The sequence below is a fragment of the Dromiciops gliroides genome, chromosome 1 (assembly GCF_019393635.1).
Source record: "Dromiciops gliroides isolate mDroGli1 chromosome 1, mDroGli1.pri, whole genome shotgun sequence".
Taxonomy (NCBI): domain Eukaryota; kingdom Metazoa; phylum Chordata; class Mammalia; order Microbiotheria; family Microbiotheriidae; genus Dromiciops; species Dromiciops gliroides.
Genome location: NC_057861.1, coordinates 422,802,131 through 422,820,284, shown reverse-complemented (window position 1 = coordinate 422,820,284; position 18,154 = coordinate 422,802,131). Strand labels below are relative to the sequence as shown.

The 18,154-nt window shown below is 36.5% G+C and overlaps 1 protein-coding gene across 1 annotated transcript in view; it reads right to left on the bottom strand.

Moving 5' to 3' along the window:
* Positions 1-1,706: 1,706 nt before the first annotated feature.
* GOLPH3 (golgi phosphoprotein 3) overlaps positions 1,707-18,154 on the bottom strand; it is a 52,414-nt gene continuing 35,966 nt past the window's right edge. Inside the window, 1 exon segment of the mRNA XM_043977183.1 lies at positions 1,707-3,746. Within this exon segment, the coding sequence (XP_043833118.1) occupies positions 3,322-3,746 (425 nt within the window). The 3' untranslated portion in view covers positions 1,707-3,321.

Genomic DNA, 18,154 nt, shown 5'->3' with positions numbered 1-18,154 from the left:
ATGAGCAGGAAGATTTCAGAAAAACCTGAAAAGATTTGCAGAGAACACTGTACACAGTAACAGCAACATTATGTGATAATAAACTGTGAAAGACGTAGTTCTTCTAAGCAACACAATGATCCATGGCAATTCCAAAAGACTTATGATGGAAAATGCTCCCCACATCCAGAAAAAGAACTATGGAGTCTGAATTCATATCAAAGTATATTATTTTTACTTTGTTATTTTCTTTTCTTTCTCGTGTTTTTTTCCTTTTGTTCTGATTCTTCTTTTACAACATGACTAATGCAGAAATATGTATAATGTGTGTGTATATATATATATATATATATATATATATCATATATATCTGATTGCTTGCTGTCTTCGGGAAGGGAGAGAAAAGGGAAGAACAGAAAAATTTGCATCTCAAAATCTTACAAAAATGAATGCTGAAAATAATCTTTACATATAATTGGAAAATATAATAAAATACTACCAAGAAAAAAAAGCAATAATCTTTTTTCCCCCATGCTCTACTAACTCAGATAAAAAATTCTGAATTATCAGATAGATTTTTGTAGACTACTCTTTGTTAAAATATTTTCACATTATTTGATTCTCAGACCTGTGGAACAACATCTACAAACATATGAAAAAATACTCAACAACCATAGAGAGTAACAATTTCTACATACAGTCGTTCTCATCCTGCTTCCCACTAGAAGGGATTTACTTATTTTTCCAGGAAATAAAGTATTGGGACTTAGTGGCCCTCTATGCCACTATATTTTGAATTTCAAAAATGACTAATAGTTGAAATTCCAATTCAGGTACACAACAAGAAAATGATCCTGCAGTACCAGGACTTAGTATACTATGCTCTGGGATAAGATCTTAGAGGATTATATTTCTTTTCTCTCTTTGCTTAAGAATAAGCACTTCAGGGGGCAGCTAGGTAGCACAGTGGATAAAGCACCAGCCCTGGATTCAGGAGTACCTGAGTTCAAATCTGGCCTCAGACACTTGACACTTACTAGCTGTGTGACCCTGGGCAAGTCACTTAACCCCCAATGACCCACAAAAAAAAAAAAGAAAAGAGAAGAAGAGGAAGCAGCAGCAACAGCAGCACTTCATTGTGTGCAGCTAAGAATCAGATTCATCATGTCTGAATACTTAGATATTATCCTTCTAAAAATGACACAAACTTTAAAAATAATTTCATTACAAAAGGTTTTTTTTTAAATGCAGGAAAGTGAAATTCTCTCAAGATAAAAATAATATATTATCAGCATTTATATAACACTTTAATTGTAAAGCACTTTACAAATATTATTTCATTTGATCCTCACAACAACCATGGGAGGTAGGTGCTATTATTGTCCCTACTTACCCAGTCACACAACTAATAAGTATCAGAGGCTGCATTTGAATTCAAGTCTTCCTAACTCCTGGTTCAGCACTCTATCTACTATGACACAGCTCCCTCACAAATAACAAAATATTGGTAATGGTTTTTGAATACTCATTTTATGAGGGGGGAAAAATACAAATTAACATCTCATACTTTTTATCAAGTCTAAGTAATCTGATCTTTGAGAAAAAGTGGAAAATATGTAACAACTGTACATAAAAATAATTACAATTATACAATGTAACAATAAGGTCTACTAATTTCCTATGAATGAAACTTTTCTGGAAAACAAAATTACAAATGACATACTTGGTCTGGTTCAGGCACTTTCAAGATCATAGTTTATTTATTACTTCAGGTAAAAAGCTAGTATACAGATTAGGGATCCCTTAAATTTCAATTCTAGAATTATACACCATCTATTATTTTTGCCCTCAATGTTAAACAAAATAATTCTGAACACCTGAAAGCCCCAATATTAGTATGTACTATGGTGATAAAAAATTTGATGTTTTATTTTTCAATGTTTAGTATTTACATTATGAAACCAATGGTGGTATGATAAACAGTGGTAAATAATAACTAAACTTTATAAAGTCAAAGTTTATAATTTTACAATAATGAGCAAATCATCATAATTATAATATATAAAAAAATGAAAACATAGCAGAGCTTCCTGTTACAGAAATCTTAATCATCTGAGCTGTAGTCATTACTTACTAACAATTTACATGCAACACCTGCTAGAATTGACATTTGCTTCCCACCTCCCCCACCCTTTCCCCCCAAAAAAGTGTTAAGTAGATAAATGACATTTAAGAGACAAACGTTAATTTACTTGCAGACAAAAGTTTAAAAAAAACAAAACAGCTGTACTCAAGATCAGTACTGGTCACAAGCCTATTTCCATACAGAAATTATACAAATGGGGTGATAAATGTCCAAAATATATATGCATAGGCAGAGTACCATGAATGGCACAGCTCAGTAGATACTGGAATCAATTATAAACACACCTGTAGCGCCACACACACACACACACACACACACACACACACACACACACACACACACACTCACACACACACTTTCTTTCTTCCCCTTAGTAAAGAGGTCAAGGTTTTGACCAAATGGCAATGGTTGAAGCAAGGACACAAAGAGGTGTATAACTAATTAAATCTTGAAAAATACTTAGATGAAGAGGAACAGGATCAGGAGAAGAGGGCTGTTAATATACAATCCAAACTATATACAGAATATACTGGAATGCATTATTTCATCCCAAACCTGCTATGTGAAACAACTGGACCTTTAGACACAAACTTTCATTTTGATTTTTAACTATTAAACCATAGCATATGTATACAATAAGATTTACATGGGAAGCGAGACTTGGGGGGGGGGCATTTTACATTAAGTATTTAATGTGCTGTTTTAATTTAAAAATAACTTTGCTAAGTACACATCTCAACTGAGGTCTATGTATAAAATGTCCTAATAGATACAGGTATTTACCTTTGGTGAGTTAAAGGCCTTTTTTGTGACTCGTCTGAATTGTACTGCAGAATGCTATAGACACATACACATGTGGAACAGCTCAAGATGAGGTAATCCAAAAGATGTGCATGTAGGAGTGGAGGTACTTTGAAAGTCAAAGCATACCAGAAACAAACAAAAATTTACATTAAGAATTGCAAGCAACTGGAGTTCAATAGTAAATGGAATGCCAATATGGCAGTATTTGTTTTTAATAACAGAAATAGGAAGGTGTCTCGTACCAGCAGAATCTTGCATACACACAACATACAGGAAAAGCCATCTATTGTTTCCATAAAACAAGATCCAATTCATATTGTGAGAAAGTACGAATTACAGAAAACAAGAAGTCAATAGAAGACAAACAGCATGAAAGAAGAGTCCAACAATAGTTATTTTGTAAAGGCTGCAACTACAGCCCACAGGACCTCATTTGTGTTGGCCTTCATACATTCAACTTCTGGGTCTAAATCCAGAAGCTGTCGCACTCTCTTTGTGGCTAAATCATACTGCTCATCCAGAAGAGGGGCAAAAGCGTTTTCAAGGACATCAGAAGCATGGGCGAGGTAAATAAGAGCTAGCAAGCGTTTGTCCATTCGATGAGGGTCATTTACCCATTTGTCAAGAACAGCTTCTTGTACTTTCTTGATGAGGCGTTGCTTAATGTTGTTGTTGGTAAGTGGATGTGTTGTCATGTCAAAAAGGAGGAAGTTCTGTTTCTCTGTTGTCAGTACACCTTTTTCCACCAGGTTTTTAGCTAATCTTTCACGAACATTTCTTAACTGGTAGTGCAATTTTAACGGATTCCACGTCTCACCTAAACAAAAGATTTCAGAAATTAGAAAATATTTAAAATTTCTGGGCAAAAATGTGGTCTACTCAATACTCTGATAGTGAACAAGAAAACTAATTTTATCTAATTTATTTTTCTAGAGTAATGGAATATACATAGCCCACTATTAAGCACTCTTCAAATCAAAGAACCAATACAGAAAATTACAAGTTTTAATTTAGTAGAGAAATGAGTTTTTGGCATCTTTAAAGGTATCAAAGATAGTGAGGCATACCTAAAAGCTAAATGAGAAAATTTTGCTCTCTTAAAAAAAAAAAAATCAGTTTGGAAGGAGAGGGAATATGGGGGAGAAAAAGTCTCTTCCACCATAATAATCTATTCTCCAAATTACTTTAGAGTTGATGAAACTGAAAAGCATCTGTTCTTCTCAGTCACTGCCAATTTCTGACCAAAGATGTGGAAATAAATTCTGATCAGAGATAAATTTCTGATTATTTTAAATGCTGGCAGCTTTTTGGGGAGACAAATACAAAAATTATCTATCTGTCCAGAATGATAGAAAATTACAATGTCTCATTTAAAATCTTATAAGCTAATATTAATGGCCTTTTCATTCCATTCATGGCATTTGAATTAAATTCAAAATCTGAATAGATCACTAAGAGTAAGGAAACTTGAAGTGATAATATTTCAACTTGAGAACAAATATAATTTGCTTTTCTTACATGAAAAGATCAAATGCCCCACTTGATGAATGACAATTTTATAAATTTTGGGGGTTATTTTATTTAATTTTTTTGCGGGGCAATGAGGGTTAAGTGACTTGCCCAGGGTCACACAGCTAGTATGTGTCAAGTGTCTGAGGCAGGATTTGAACTCAGGTCCTCCTGAATCCAAGGCCGGTGCTTTATCCACTGCGCCACCTAGCTGCCCTGTGGTTTATTTTTAGTGAAAATTTCAAATTTATAATTTCTATTCAATTTCCCTACCATCAAGAGCAACTTAAAATTTTTTCACGGCCATATTATACATTTCTTACCAGAAAACTAATAATCTATAAAATAAATGCAACTGTTTACTTCAGTACCTACACTTTAAAAAATGCTACATTTTAGCATTAAGGAATTAGCAGTGGGGGGGCGGCTAGTTGGTGCAGTGGATAAAGCACCGGCCTTGGATTCAGGAGTTCCTGAGTTCAAATCCGGCCTCAGACACTTGACACTTACTAGATGTGTGACCTTGGGCAAGTCACTTAACCCCCACTGCCCCCCCCCCCAAAAAAAGAAAAGAAATTAGCAGTTATATAACCTATCAAGGCACAGGTTTAGCATTACTGAATATGTAAACCCTACCAATCAGAAACTCATGGGTTCCACAAAGTCCTAATTAAGGAGGGAGAATTGGAAATATATACTCCAAATGGGCTTGATTTTCAGAAATCAGATTTTCTGCCTACCCACTGAGAACCAAAAGCAAAGACCTAAAAAGTCTAATCTAATACACAGGATCAAATTGCTGCCCATCACCAGTCAGTGTTAACTTCTGATCTGTCTATGAATGCGGTTCTAGGGAAGAAAGCAGGTTGATTGAATCTCTGCATACAGTAGCCTAAAAGGGGGTGCATGAGGGTGTAAGGACTGGGTCATTCTCATACACGGTGTCTAGGAAGGGCCACATTTAATAACGTTTGACATTTTAAACAGTGTTCAAAGCACACAGCAAGCATTTATTAATCAATATTTGTTAAATGATACCAACTTTGAAATTTAAAAAGATTTTGTGATCCAGTATGTAATTTATCAAATTTTATTCAGATTAAAAGGAACATTTGGCATTTCTGTAATGACCAGGATTTCAAGTATACACTTTCAAGCAATGCTTAATATACATTACGGAGAAAACCCCAGTGTCTGTGAAGATCTGTAAAAAGTCATCATGTCAATTCCTTTAATATCATAGCTCTGAACTAGGTCTGACAATCTAGTGTCCAATTCAAGAATGCCAGCAGCATTCCAATTTTATTAGGCCTACCAACATCTTAAACAGACTTACCCACAGTGGTACCTTTTAAGAAGTGGATGAGAGTTACTGCATCATTTTGCACATTCTAATAATAATCACTCTGCAGTGTCACAAGATTTTTACTTATAAAAGCATAAGTATACAACTGGTAAAACCAGGTTACATACAATACTATTGCAAAAGAGTAAATTTTAATGGAAGAGGACTTTCAAGCATTTCTGATGAAAAGACTAGAGCTGAGTAGGAACTTTGAAATTACATGAGTCAAGAGAAAATTTAGAAAGGTAAATTTACTTGAGCAACCAGAAGAACTGCATAATGATGTATTGATGTTTTGCTAACATGAAGCAAGGGTCCTTTCTGAACCATATCAATGGGTATTGAGAGAGCTAAATAACAGGTTTTAAAATGTGAAAGAAAATACAAGCTAAAAATAATATACTAATGTAGAAGAGGAAAAAAGGGGTAGAAATTTGCTATTTCTCAAAACTGGTATAAGAGAGAAGAGTCTACAAACATGGAAGGAATTGGGGGAGTTGGCATCAGATAAACTTCAGCTCTTATCTGAAACAATGGAGGGTTGCATTGTGCGCACACACGCATGCACACCCCAAAATTTGGTATAGAAACATATCAAACTCAATATGGAAATAGCGATGAGGGACATTAATTGGGTGGGTAGAAAAAGGGAGAGAGAAATTAAAAGAAGCAGAACTAAAATATATAGGTACCTTAGATTGCTTTTAGACAACTGGGGAATAGCTGAAAAAATTGCAATATGTGAGTGTAATGGAATAATATTGCCCTGTAAGGTAAGAAAAAAAAAAACTTCAGAGAATCCTTGGTAGTATGAATTAAATGGAAAGAATGACTATGTTCTAGAAGGGCAATTACACTGGAAAGAAAACAAGACTTTAAAAAACCTCTGATCAATCATGTCTCCCAAGACAAAAATGTGATATTGTTTGAGTCTTTCTTTTCCTTTCTGTTTTTAATTGGGAACAACGGGAATGCAAAAAAAAACCACAAAAAAAAAGTGGGGGGAAGGGTTCTCCAAACAGTTTTAAATTCATAGAATAAAAATAAAGTTGGGAAGGAAGAAGAAAAACAAGATAGTTTTAAGAGTAAAATGCAGTATTATGTACTTTTTTTTCTAAGTAAGCTGTATGAAATAGAAATGCAGTTTCATATAGAATTTTCTCTTTTGGATCTGCTGTATGTAGAGAAATCTTTTCTGTTTTAGCGCTTAAGGTCAGAAGAAAAAAAATTACAAGGAAGGAAGGAGACTGGACTGTATCTAAGATAAGAAGACTGGCAAAAATGTATGGTGATAAAGCTTAATGATGACAGAAGAGGGAAATGTCAAGTCCTTTATTTAAGTTCATCAACTAGACAAGGAAAAGTATGATTAGATAGTGATTCAAATGAAAAAAGATCCAGGGTCTTTAGTGGACCACAAAGTCAATATAAATCAAATGGTAATGACCCAAAAAAAGTTAATGTAATCCTGTCTACATTAAGAGAACTGTAGCATCTTAATCTGGTGACAGACCTATCATACTGTCTACCTTATTCAGTTAACATTTGAAGTCTTGTGCTCAATTTTGGGTACCACAACTTAGATAAAATGATAGGCTAACTTCACACCTATCAGATTGGCTAATATGACAAAAAAGGAAAATAATAAATGTTGGAGAAGCTGTGGAAAAATTGGAACACTAATGCATTGTTGGAGCTATGAAATGATCCAACCATTCTGGAGAGCAATTTGGAACTATGCACAAAGGGCTATAAAACTGTACATACCCTTTGACCCACCCAGCAATACCACTATTAGGTCTTTTCCCCAAAGTGATCGTAAAAAAGGGAAAAAAGACCCACATGTACAAAAATATTTATAGCTGCTCTTTTTGTGATGGCAAGGAATTTGAAATTGAGGGGATGTCCATCAATTGGGGAATGGCTGGACAAGTTGTGGTATATGAATGTAATGGAATACTATTGTGCTATAAGAAACGATGAGCAGGTGGGTTTCAGAGAAATCTGGAAGGACTCACATGAACTGATGCTGAGTGAGATGAGCAGAACCAGGAGAACATTGTACACAATATCAAAAACACTGTGTTGATCAACTGTGATAGATTTGGCTCTTCTCAGCAATACAATGGTCCAAGATGGTTCCAAAGGACTCATGATGGAAAATGCTCTCCAAATCCAGGAAAAAAAAGAACTGTGGAATCTAGATAGAAATTGTTTGGGGTTTTTTTTTGTTTTTTTGTTTTTGTTTTGTTTTGTTTTTGCAGGCAACGGGAGTTAAGTGACTTGCCCAGGGTCACACAGCTAGTAAGTGTCAAGTGTCTGAGGCCGGATTTGAACTCAGGTACTCCTGAATCCAGGGCCGGTGCTTTAACCACTGAGCCATCTAGCTGCCCCCTAGATAGAAATTGAACCATACTATTTCTACTTTTTTTGTTTTTCTTTTTTGAGGTTTTTCCCTTTTGTTGATTCTTCTTTCACAACATGACTAATGCAGAAACATGTTTAATGTGATTGTACATACATAACCTATATCAGATTGCTTACTGTCTTGGGGAGGGAGGAGAGAGGGAGAAAATTTTGAAACTAGAAATCTTATAAAAACAAATGTTGAAAACTATCTCTGCATGTAACTAAAAAATAATAAAATGATGAAAAAAAATGATGTTGTCCAGAGGAAGGTGATCACTGTGTTGGAAGAACGGAAGAATGAGTCATCATCCCCTTGCTTAAGGATCTACCCAGTTTTTCAAAGCCCACTTGATGATCAAACAGGGCAGCTAGATGTTGAGAGGACCTAGAAAAAAAGATCTAGGACATCTTAAGAGAAGGTTGAAGAGAGGAAACCTGCTAACTACCAAAGATGATAGTTCATAAAAAGAATCGCTTTTTTAAAAAATTCTAATTACATAACCAGTAGTTGGTATAATTTAATTCAACTCAACATTAAGTAACTACTAGGTACTGGTGATATTGAAGGAAAAATGGCATAACACCTTCATAAATAACTATAATTAAAGTTAGAATGTGGTAAATGCATAGGAAAGATAACAGTATCTAAGGGCTAGGAGAAGACTAGGAAAGGAAAGTTTCATGTTGTGGGTAACACCTGATCTGGCACTTGAAGGAAAAGAAGGCAGAGATGTAACAATAATAACAACATTTACATAGTTTACTACATATCTGGCACCGTGCTAAGTGTTTTACAGATATCTCATTTCAGTCTCACAAAAACCCTGGGAAGGTAGGTACTATTATGACCCCCACTTTACAGATGAAGAATCTGAGGCAAAGAGGTTAAACAACTTAGTAAATGTCTGAGGTCAGATTTGAATTTAGGACTTCCTGATTCCATCTATTGTGCTATCTAGCTGCAGAGAATGATTTCAGGTAGGGGTAAAATGGCCTGTGTAAATGCACAGCAGGAGAGGGCAAGTCAAGTAGTAGAGTTCACTTGAAACATGGAGCATATGATGGGGCTTAGGATAAATGAAGATGGAAAAGACAGGCGAAAGAGACTGAAGGTCAGAATAAGAACTATTTTGGTTTCTGACAAATCTTGGTGGAAGGAATTACTCTCTAGGAGGAAATTCTCTCCACCAATGTGGTTCAGTACCTACAACTTACAGACTTAGAGAACTGACTAGACACTGTAAGGTTACATGAATTATCCAGGGACATAAAACCACTGTGTCAGAGGAAGGGTCCTGGGATAGTTTCTGGATCCCACCTCTGATTTAGAGTGTACAGAAAGATAAGAAAAGGAAATAGACTGCTAGCCAGATAGAATTCTTTTGAAAATATAACAGCCTATAATAGATTTCATTCCTAAGAAAAATGATAAAATATTAGTGCCACCTGACATACTTTCTTTCCAGGAAGAAATAAAAGCATCTTCTTTTATCTAGGACATAGGCAACTGTGTTGCTAAAGGAAAGACAGGAAAAAAGACTGGCTCCCAGAAATGAAAAATTAATGGACAGCCTGACTGTTTCCCTAATCAGGGAGCTAGGATACCATTAGTAAATTGAGAGTGATTGTAGGCCTAGTTTAGAAAATAATTTATTTCCATACTACCAAGTATATCTTGGCTGGCCAGTGAGGAAAGGAAGAAGCAGGGGGGATATCTCTATCTCAAAGCTACTAGTATAATGGCACTATAACCAAAGTCAGAAAAAAAGATTCATAAGCCCATAGAATCTTGGAGTAGTAGGAAAGGCCTCACAAGCCATCTAAGCCAACTAGAGCTGACAAAGAATCTCCTCTATAACATTACTGATAAATAGTCATCTAGCTTCTGTTTTAAATATGTCCAGTAAGAGCATATAAGGGGCAGCTAGGTGGCGCAGTGGATAAAGCACCGGCCATAGAGTCAGGAGTACCTGAGTTCAAATCCGGCCTCAGACACTTAACACTTACTAGCTGTGTGACCCTGGACAAGTCACTTAACCCCAACTGCCTCACTTTAAAAAAAATTAAAAATTAAAATTAAGAGCATATAATATTTCATGAGGCAATCCATTCCACTTCTGAACAACCCTAGTTAAGAAGTGTTGCTTTATATTGAACCTAAACCTACCTCTTAACATCTACCTTAAGCCCCCTTCCAATAAGACTTCTGTTATGTCCCCTCCAGGCAAATACCTACATTTATAAAGGGCCCTAGCTCTGACACTCACTAGTTCTATGTCTACTATTATATTCTGAGTAGTAGAAGATGAAAATTTACACATGAAATTAAATTTTTAAAGGGTAGAAATTGTTCTATAAATCATAAAACCTTTTTGTAAGGAAAATTTTTGCTCATTATCTTTAGTAAACATGAAATTTCATAAAATTGCAAAATATTGAGGTTTATTGGTATGCCTTAAGCAAAATGGGAATAGGAGATAGATTAAACCTTATTCCATATAAGACATTTATTAGGGTTAAAATATCAGTAGGCCTGGAAAAGTTCCATAAATCTTTCAAAATTTCTAACCAGTCTTTAAGAAGGCTTTCCTGAAACTATGTTATAGACTGACTGCTTCATGATTTCCATGGAAGAACAATTTTAAATCCATTCTGGTTAACACAGTGATGTCACAGAACTGGTTAAGTCTGGTAGTCTGGTGACACCTTCTGACCAAACCACTCAACTGCAGGACAAAAAAAATGAAATCATGTAGTTTTTCCAAGACTCAAGTCTTTTCCCACTAACCTCCTACATAAACTTCTGCTGCATGTAAACTACTTCTCTTTATTAAAATCAATGAACGGGGCAGCTAGGTGGCACAGTAGATAGAGCACCGGTCCTGGATTCAGGAGTACCTGAGTTCAAATCTGGCCTCAGACACTTAACACTTTACTAGCTGTGTGACCCTGGGCAAGTCACTTAACCCCAATTGCCCCGCAAAACAAACAACAACAAAAAAAATCAATGAACAAGTATTTATTATCTAGTATTAGGTAAAGTGAATAAAAGGCAAAAAGGAGCTGACATTTTATCCAGGTAAACCAACTAACCAGTCAACCATACAGACACATAAGGTACATATGTGCACACATGCATACACATACATTTAAAAGTAAATACAGGGGGCAGCTAGGTGGCGCAGTGGATAAAGCACCGGCCCTGGATTCAGGAGTACCTGAGTTCAAATCCGACCTCAGACAATTGACACTTACTAGCTGTGTGACCCTGGGCAAGTCACTTAACCCCCATTGCCCTGCAAAAAACAAAAAACAAACAAAAAAAGTAAATACAGTAGGGGCAGCTAGGTGGCGCAGTGGATAGAGCATCAGCCCTGGAGTCAGGAGTACCTGAGTTCAAATCCAGCCTCAGACACTTAACACTTACTAGCTGTGTAACCCTGGGCAAGTCACTTAACCCCAATTGCCTCACCCCTCCCCCCCAAAAAAGGTAAATACAGTTGCAATATGAGAAAAGCAATAGCAGCTTGGAGTATCAGCAAAATACCCATGTAAGAAATGGTTCTTGAGCTGAGTTTAGAAAGAGACTAGGGATTAAAGACAAAGAGGTGAGGACAGAGTGCATTCCAGGCCTGAGAAGATGGACTGTTAAAAGGCACAGGGGGGTGGGAAATATAATTTCAAGTATAAAGGATTTTAACAAAGCCAGTTTGGCTGAACTACAGTATGCATGAGGGGGATATTAAAGTGAGACAAATTTGGAAAAGTACCGTGGATTTGTGGTGGCAAAGAAGTGGAAACTAAGGGAGTGTCCATCAAATAGAGAAAGGTTGAAGAAAATTATCATATACAAATGTAATAGACATAAAAAACGATGAAGGGTATAGTTTCAGAGAAAACTGAAAAGTCTTGCATGAACTGATGCAGATCGAGGCAGAATTAGGAGATATATTATATTATAGCAACAACAAAACTATAAAAATGAACTTTAGAAAATTTTAGAACTATGATCAATACAATAATCAACTGTGACTCCAGAGGGCCAATGATGAAAAATGGTACCTATCTCCTGACACTGAAGTCATCAACTAAATATATAGGCTAAAACACATATTTTGGAAGGTGACCGGTATAAGAATGCTTTGGTTGATTATCTGTTATAAAGATTTTACTATAGTTTTTCCCCCAGTGGAACCAATCCTTCTATATTTCCCTAATCAAATCACTACCCCGCTCAGTACAGTGGCTTTTTCTAAAGCTTTTTTTCCCCCTGGAATGTCCTCCCGAGGCTTACCCTTTCCCCATCCTCTCAAAGGAAAGCTTAGCCTTTATATCTCACTGAAACAAATGAAGCCATTTTCCTCTTATTCCCTCCTCATCTTAAACTCAGATGCCTTCAGCCACTATCTCCTTCTTCACCTGTCTCACATGAAGAGGAGGTTCTTCTTGCCAAGACAAATTCTTACTACATGCACAAGTGATTCCATTCCATCTCATCTTCTCTAGCAGACTGCCTCCTCTATCATCCCTAACTCTCATTAATTTTCGGTCTCTCCCTACTAATTGCTGTCCAACTGCTCACATACTTTTATTTCCATCTTCATCAAAAAACTTTCACCAGATCTATAGCTCACCTATCTCTTTAGCTTCTTTTGTGGCTAACCTCTATGAAAAGGCTGTTTAATTGTGCTTTTCACTTTGCTTCCTCTCATTTTCTGTAGTCTAGCTTGTGACATAAACATTCAAGTGAAATATTTCTCCAATGTTACCAACAATCTCTTCTTAATCATCAAACTGAATGTACTTTTTTGAATACTAATCCTTTATACAGTCTTTGGGACACTCTTGATTGCCCTCTTCTTCTGGATACTTTTCCCTCTAGAGGTTTTTGTAACACTACTGTCTTGGTTCTTTTCCTACTAGTATGACCACACCTTTTCAGCTTCCTTTCTTGGATCTTCGTCCTGGGCCCTTTTCTCTTTTTCCTCTATACCATCTCATTTGATGATCTCAACAGCTCCCAAGGGGATAATTATGATATCTATGCTGACTCCCAGATCTACTTATCCAGCCTTAACCTTTTTCTCCTAATCTTGTCCTGCATGTCTAACTTCCTATTAGAAATCTTAAACTGAATGTTTCATAGACATCTTAAACTGAACACATCTAAAAAACAAACTCATTATATTTATTCTCAAGCCCTTCCTTCTTAATAGATTTCCTATTGCTATCCAGGACCCCACACCATCCTCCCAGTCATGTTGGCTTACAACCTAGATAACATCCTCAATTCATTCACCTCCCCCAATCCTCACACACACACACACACACACACACACCCCACGACCACCATACCCAATTTCTACCTTTGTAACATTTACTTCTCTCCTCTAACACTACTATTAGCCTGGTGCAGGTTCTCATTACTTCATGCCTGCACTATTTCAACAACCTTCTGGATGGTACCCCTGCCTCAAGTCTCTCATAACTTTGCTCAATTCTTTCTTTCTTTCTTTTTTTTTTAAGTGAGGCAATTGGAGTTAAGTGACTTGCCCAGGGTCACACAGCTAGTAAGTATTAAGTGTCTGAGGCTGGATTTGAACTCAGGTACTCCTGACTCCAGGGCCGGTGCTCCATCCACTGCGCCACCTAGCTGCCCCTAACTTTGGTCAATTCTTTAATCAACTTTCAAATGAACTTTGTAAAATGCAGATTTGACAATACCTGTCTCTGTCTCTGTCTCTCTCTCTCTCACACACACACACACACACACACACACACACACACACACACACACAGAGCCTTCCCCATTGCTCCTAGATTCAATAAAATCAAGTGGTGTCCCATTATCTACAAGATCAGATATAAAATGCTGTTTGGCATTCAAAGTCCTTCATAACCTGGCCCTCCTTCTTCCACACCTCACCCCATGTACTCCATAATCCAGTGACACTGGCTTCCTTGAACATTTCCTGACTCTGGGCATTTCCACTGGCTGCATTCCATACATAGTATGCTCTTCCTCTTTATCACTTATATCCTGGCTTCCCTTGCTTCCTTCAAATCTCAACTAAAATCCTACCTTCTACAAGAAGTCTTTCCTGATCTGCCCATTCCAATTCATTGCATATACAATACATCCAGTTATTATCTGTATGTTAGTCCTCTATTTAATTTAGAGCAACATGTAGCATGACAGGCTCTTCTCCCTCCTATAAAATGTCCTTCTGATTATCAGTACAAGATAATGGGAAATGTCCTAGACAGAATTTAAATAAAAAAGGGATTCCCTATATTTGTTGAGTTCATGTTTTTAAGTGACAGACTGGTTTTTGTACTGAGGCCCAGATAACTATAGAGCTTTCTCAGTGAGGTCCATGGTCATTCAAAAGAAACTGGCCAATCAGTCCACATAGGAAAAATAGAAAAAGTTGGGAGAATGCCTATTGCCCAGACCTTCATATAGCTGTCGGCCTATTGAGGCAAAAGTTGCATAGGCCTTAGACAAAAACTTCAAATGGACTTTCTGGACCCAGAAATGAATAATAAGAAAGTGGTTTGGATTACATTGGAGGAAATTGCACAGCTCTTTCAACCACCTTAGACTAACATAGCACAAAAATTCTTCTTCCATTTCTCCTTTTGCTTTATTCTTCCTAAGTCAGTTATTCATTCTCACTACCTTCAATTCCCCTATCTCCCTCAGTTCTTCTAGTAAAGTATCCTTGTACTCTCCTTTTTTCCCTTCCTTTCCATTAAGTCTGTGCTAAACCACTTAATCATACACCATCTTCCTCACTTGAATCTCTTGCCTCTGCGCCCTTTTGCCCTTCACTTAATGACATTTGTCTAAAATGATTTACCTCTGCCAAAGGTTAAAGTTTCTGTGCCAAGCAGCATTAGGGTCAGGAAAGGCTTGCTGTATTTCCAGCCTTGATATAGTAAGAAGATTCAGTCCTCCTAAACCCTTCAAAAAAGAACCCAGTGTTACCTCCACACCATGTTGAATCACTAGAGTGGGACTTTTGTGGAGGATTCAACCTATGCAATTACAAATCTTCAAAATCTAGTTCAGGAGATAAGTATTAATATTTTAACAGTACACAAGCACAGACTAAGTCTATATATACTGATGATTCAACTACTAATTTCTCTAAAAATCAAGCTTCTTTATGAAGCTGGCTGTAGTGGGGTTTTTTTTTAATCCTCTCAGTCTGTGAAGGTCGATATCATCTAAGACATAGGTAATGAAGAGTATAATTATAGTGGGAATTCCTTTTGTGTACAAATTGCTTTAGATGGCCACTACAGTCCCTTTCTCATTCTCAACTTCTGTGAATCTGTGATTGGTGGCAGAGAAACAGAAGCACTCGTACTCAGGTAAAATGATTCAGAGCAACAATTTACTTTGCCTGGATGGAAGGAAAATTATAGGATGGCTAGGCATTTCCTTCTCCTCCTTCTGGAGGGTGAAATCAGTCTATGTTTATACCACCTTACTCCTTTATATTTCATTAGTTAATTTCTACCTTAGAGGGTCTACAGAGATAGATAACTAGGTGGATAACCCGTTATTGTCTTATTCTTAAGAATTTCAAAATTGTCACTCTATCCTGAAAAATAGGGAAGAGATGGAAAGAAATTAAAGTAGCCTAGTATCATTCATGGTGTGACTTAACAATACTATTTGATAAACTAAAAATTACTGGCATTTATATAAAAGGAGAATTAGGGGGCAGCTAGGCGGCACAGCGGATAGAGCACCAGCCTTGGATTTGGGAGGACCTGAGTTCAAATCCGGCCTCAGACACTTAACACTTACTAGCTGTGTGATGGTGGGCAAGTCACTTAACCCCAAATGACTCACCAAAAAAAAAAAAAAAAGAAGAATTAGGTCATAGTCTCAATGTAAAGCACCTTGCATCTTTATTTTAGTCAGTATTTAATAATATATGCCCTTCTTTCTAACATCCTGGAATATTTTTCTGTGTTTCATATATATTTCTTTAGTAATAAAGCTTCTGTAAACAAAATGTTTCAGTGGGATGCACAGACTAGACACTTAACAAATGTTTGTTGAATTCAATTGTTACCAAAGCCATGATAGGCACAGCAAAGCTATTCATCTTGGTAAGTCACTGAAGAACTCCTTCATTATAATTTTTAAAATAGATTTTGACATAATTTATGCTAGCTTTGCTAAACTAAATCACTAACACTTATCCAGAAACCAGATAATGAATTTAGTTCTGCTGTAATTTTAGTAAGAGAAGGGATTTACTGAATTATTCCCATCTAAGAATTTCTAACAAGAAACTCATGAAAAGCTGCCCTGTGAAAATTAGTATTCTATTTTTGTCACTAAATCAAATCATAAAATGGTAAATATACAGACAAGTTCATAGTATTTAGAGTTAGAAAGAAGCTGAACGGTTATCTAGTCCAACAAAGAAATCCCCATAAATATACCTGATGAGTGGTATATCCAGTCTCTCTCTGCTTGATGACCTTCAAGAGGGAATTTTCAAAAGACAGCCATTCCATTTCTGGATAGTTTTAATTATTAGAAAATTCTTCCTGACATCAAAATTAAACTTGACTTTTTTGTAACTTCCATTTGTTGCTTTGGTTTTGTTTTCTGGAATCCAAAAGAACAAATCTAATCCCTTTTCCACAGGCTAGTGCTTCCAATACTTGAAGAAATCATTTCAACTCCTTGGTCTTCTCTTCTACAAGCTAAACACCCTCAGCTCCCTTAAGAGAAGCATCATATGACATGGATTCAGGCCCCTTCATCAGTCTGATCACCTATCAACAAGACTGTCTTCTTTTGAATGCTTTCCAACTTATCTCTTTTCAACTGTGACTCTCACAACTAAACATAATACTCCAGATGTAGTTTGATTAGGACAAGTGTTCTTAAGCTTTTTTTGTGCAGTGGTTCTCTTGGCAGTCTAGTGAAATCCATAGAGCCTTTTTCTGAATAGTTTTTAAATGCATAAAATAAAAGATAGAATTGCAAAGGAAATTTATTATAGTGAAATAAAATAATCAAAACAATGAAAAACAAATTCAAGAGCTCCAAGTTAAAAACTTGTGAACAGGAGGACGATCACCTCCTTATTTCTGAAAGCTATAGTCCCCTTAATGTAGCCCAATATCTCCTAAGCTGTTTTGGCTCACACATCATACTGAACATACACACCACTAAAACTGCTATCCGGGCAGCTAGGTGGCGCAGTGGATAGAGCATCGACCCTGGAGTCAGGAGTACCTGAGTTCAAATCCGGCCTCCGACACTTAACACTTACTAGCTGTGTGACCCTGGGCAAGTCGCTTAACCCCAATTGCCTCACTAAAAAAAACAAAAAACAAAAAACAACCTGCTATCCACCCATGTCTCTTTCCTGTATTTTTGAAGCTGATTTTTAAAAAAAACTATTCAATTTAATCTTTTTAGATTCAGTTCAATGCTCTAGACTTTCATGGTCCTATTATATCCAAACTCTTCTATTCAGTCTGCTAGCTAGCCATCCCAGGTTAATGTCTTCTGTAAATCTCCCAGATATCCAGCATGCCATTCATACATTTTATCTAACTCATTGCTTGAATGTTAACATGCTCAACATAAGCACAAAGTCAAACACAGATCTCCTGGTCCCAGAAAATTAAGCAAGAAATTGAGAGGTGCAGGCTACACGATAGTACAATTAAGTGGATTTAGAACTGGATGGTTAGTCCCAAAATGTTAATAATAGTTCTATGTATACTTGGAAGTCTCCAGTTGATCTGTGCTTGGCCTTTTGCAGTCTACCATTTTTTCAAAAATTTGGATAAATACAGATGTAAATTCATTACATTTGTGCATGAAGCAAATCTGGGACAAAAAGCTAACAGACTGATTAACAGAATCAACATTCGAAAAGATCTTGGTTAGGAAGGTGGCAAAACAGGAATGAATC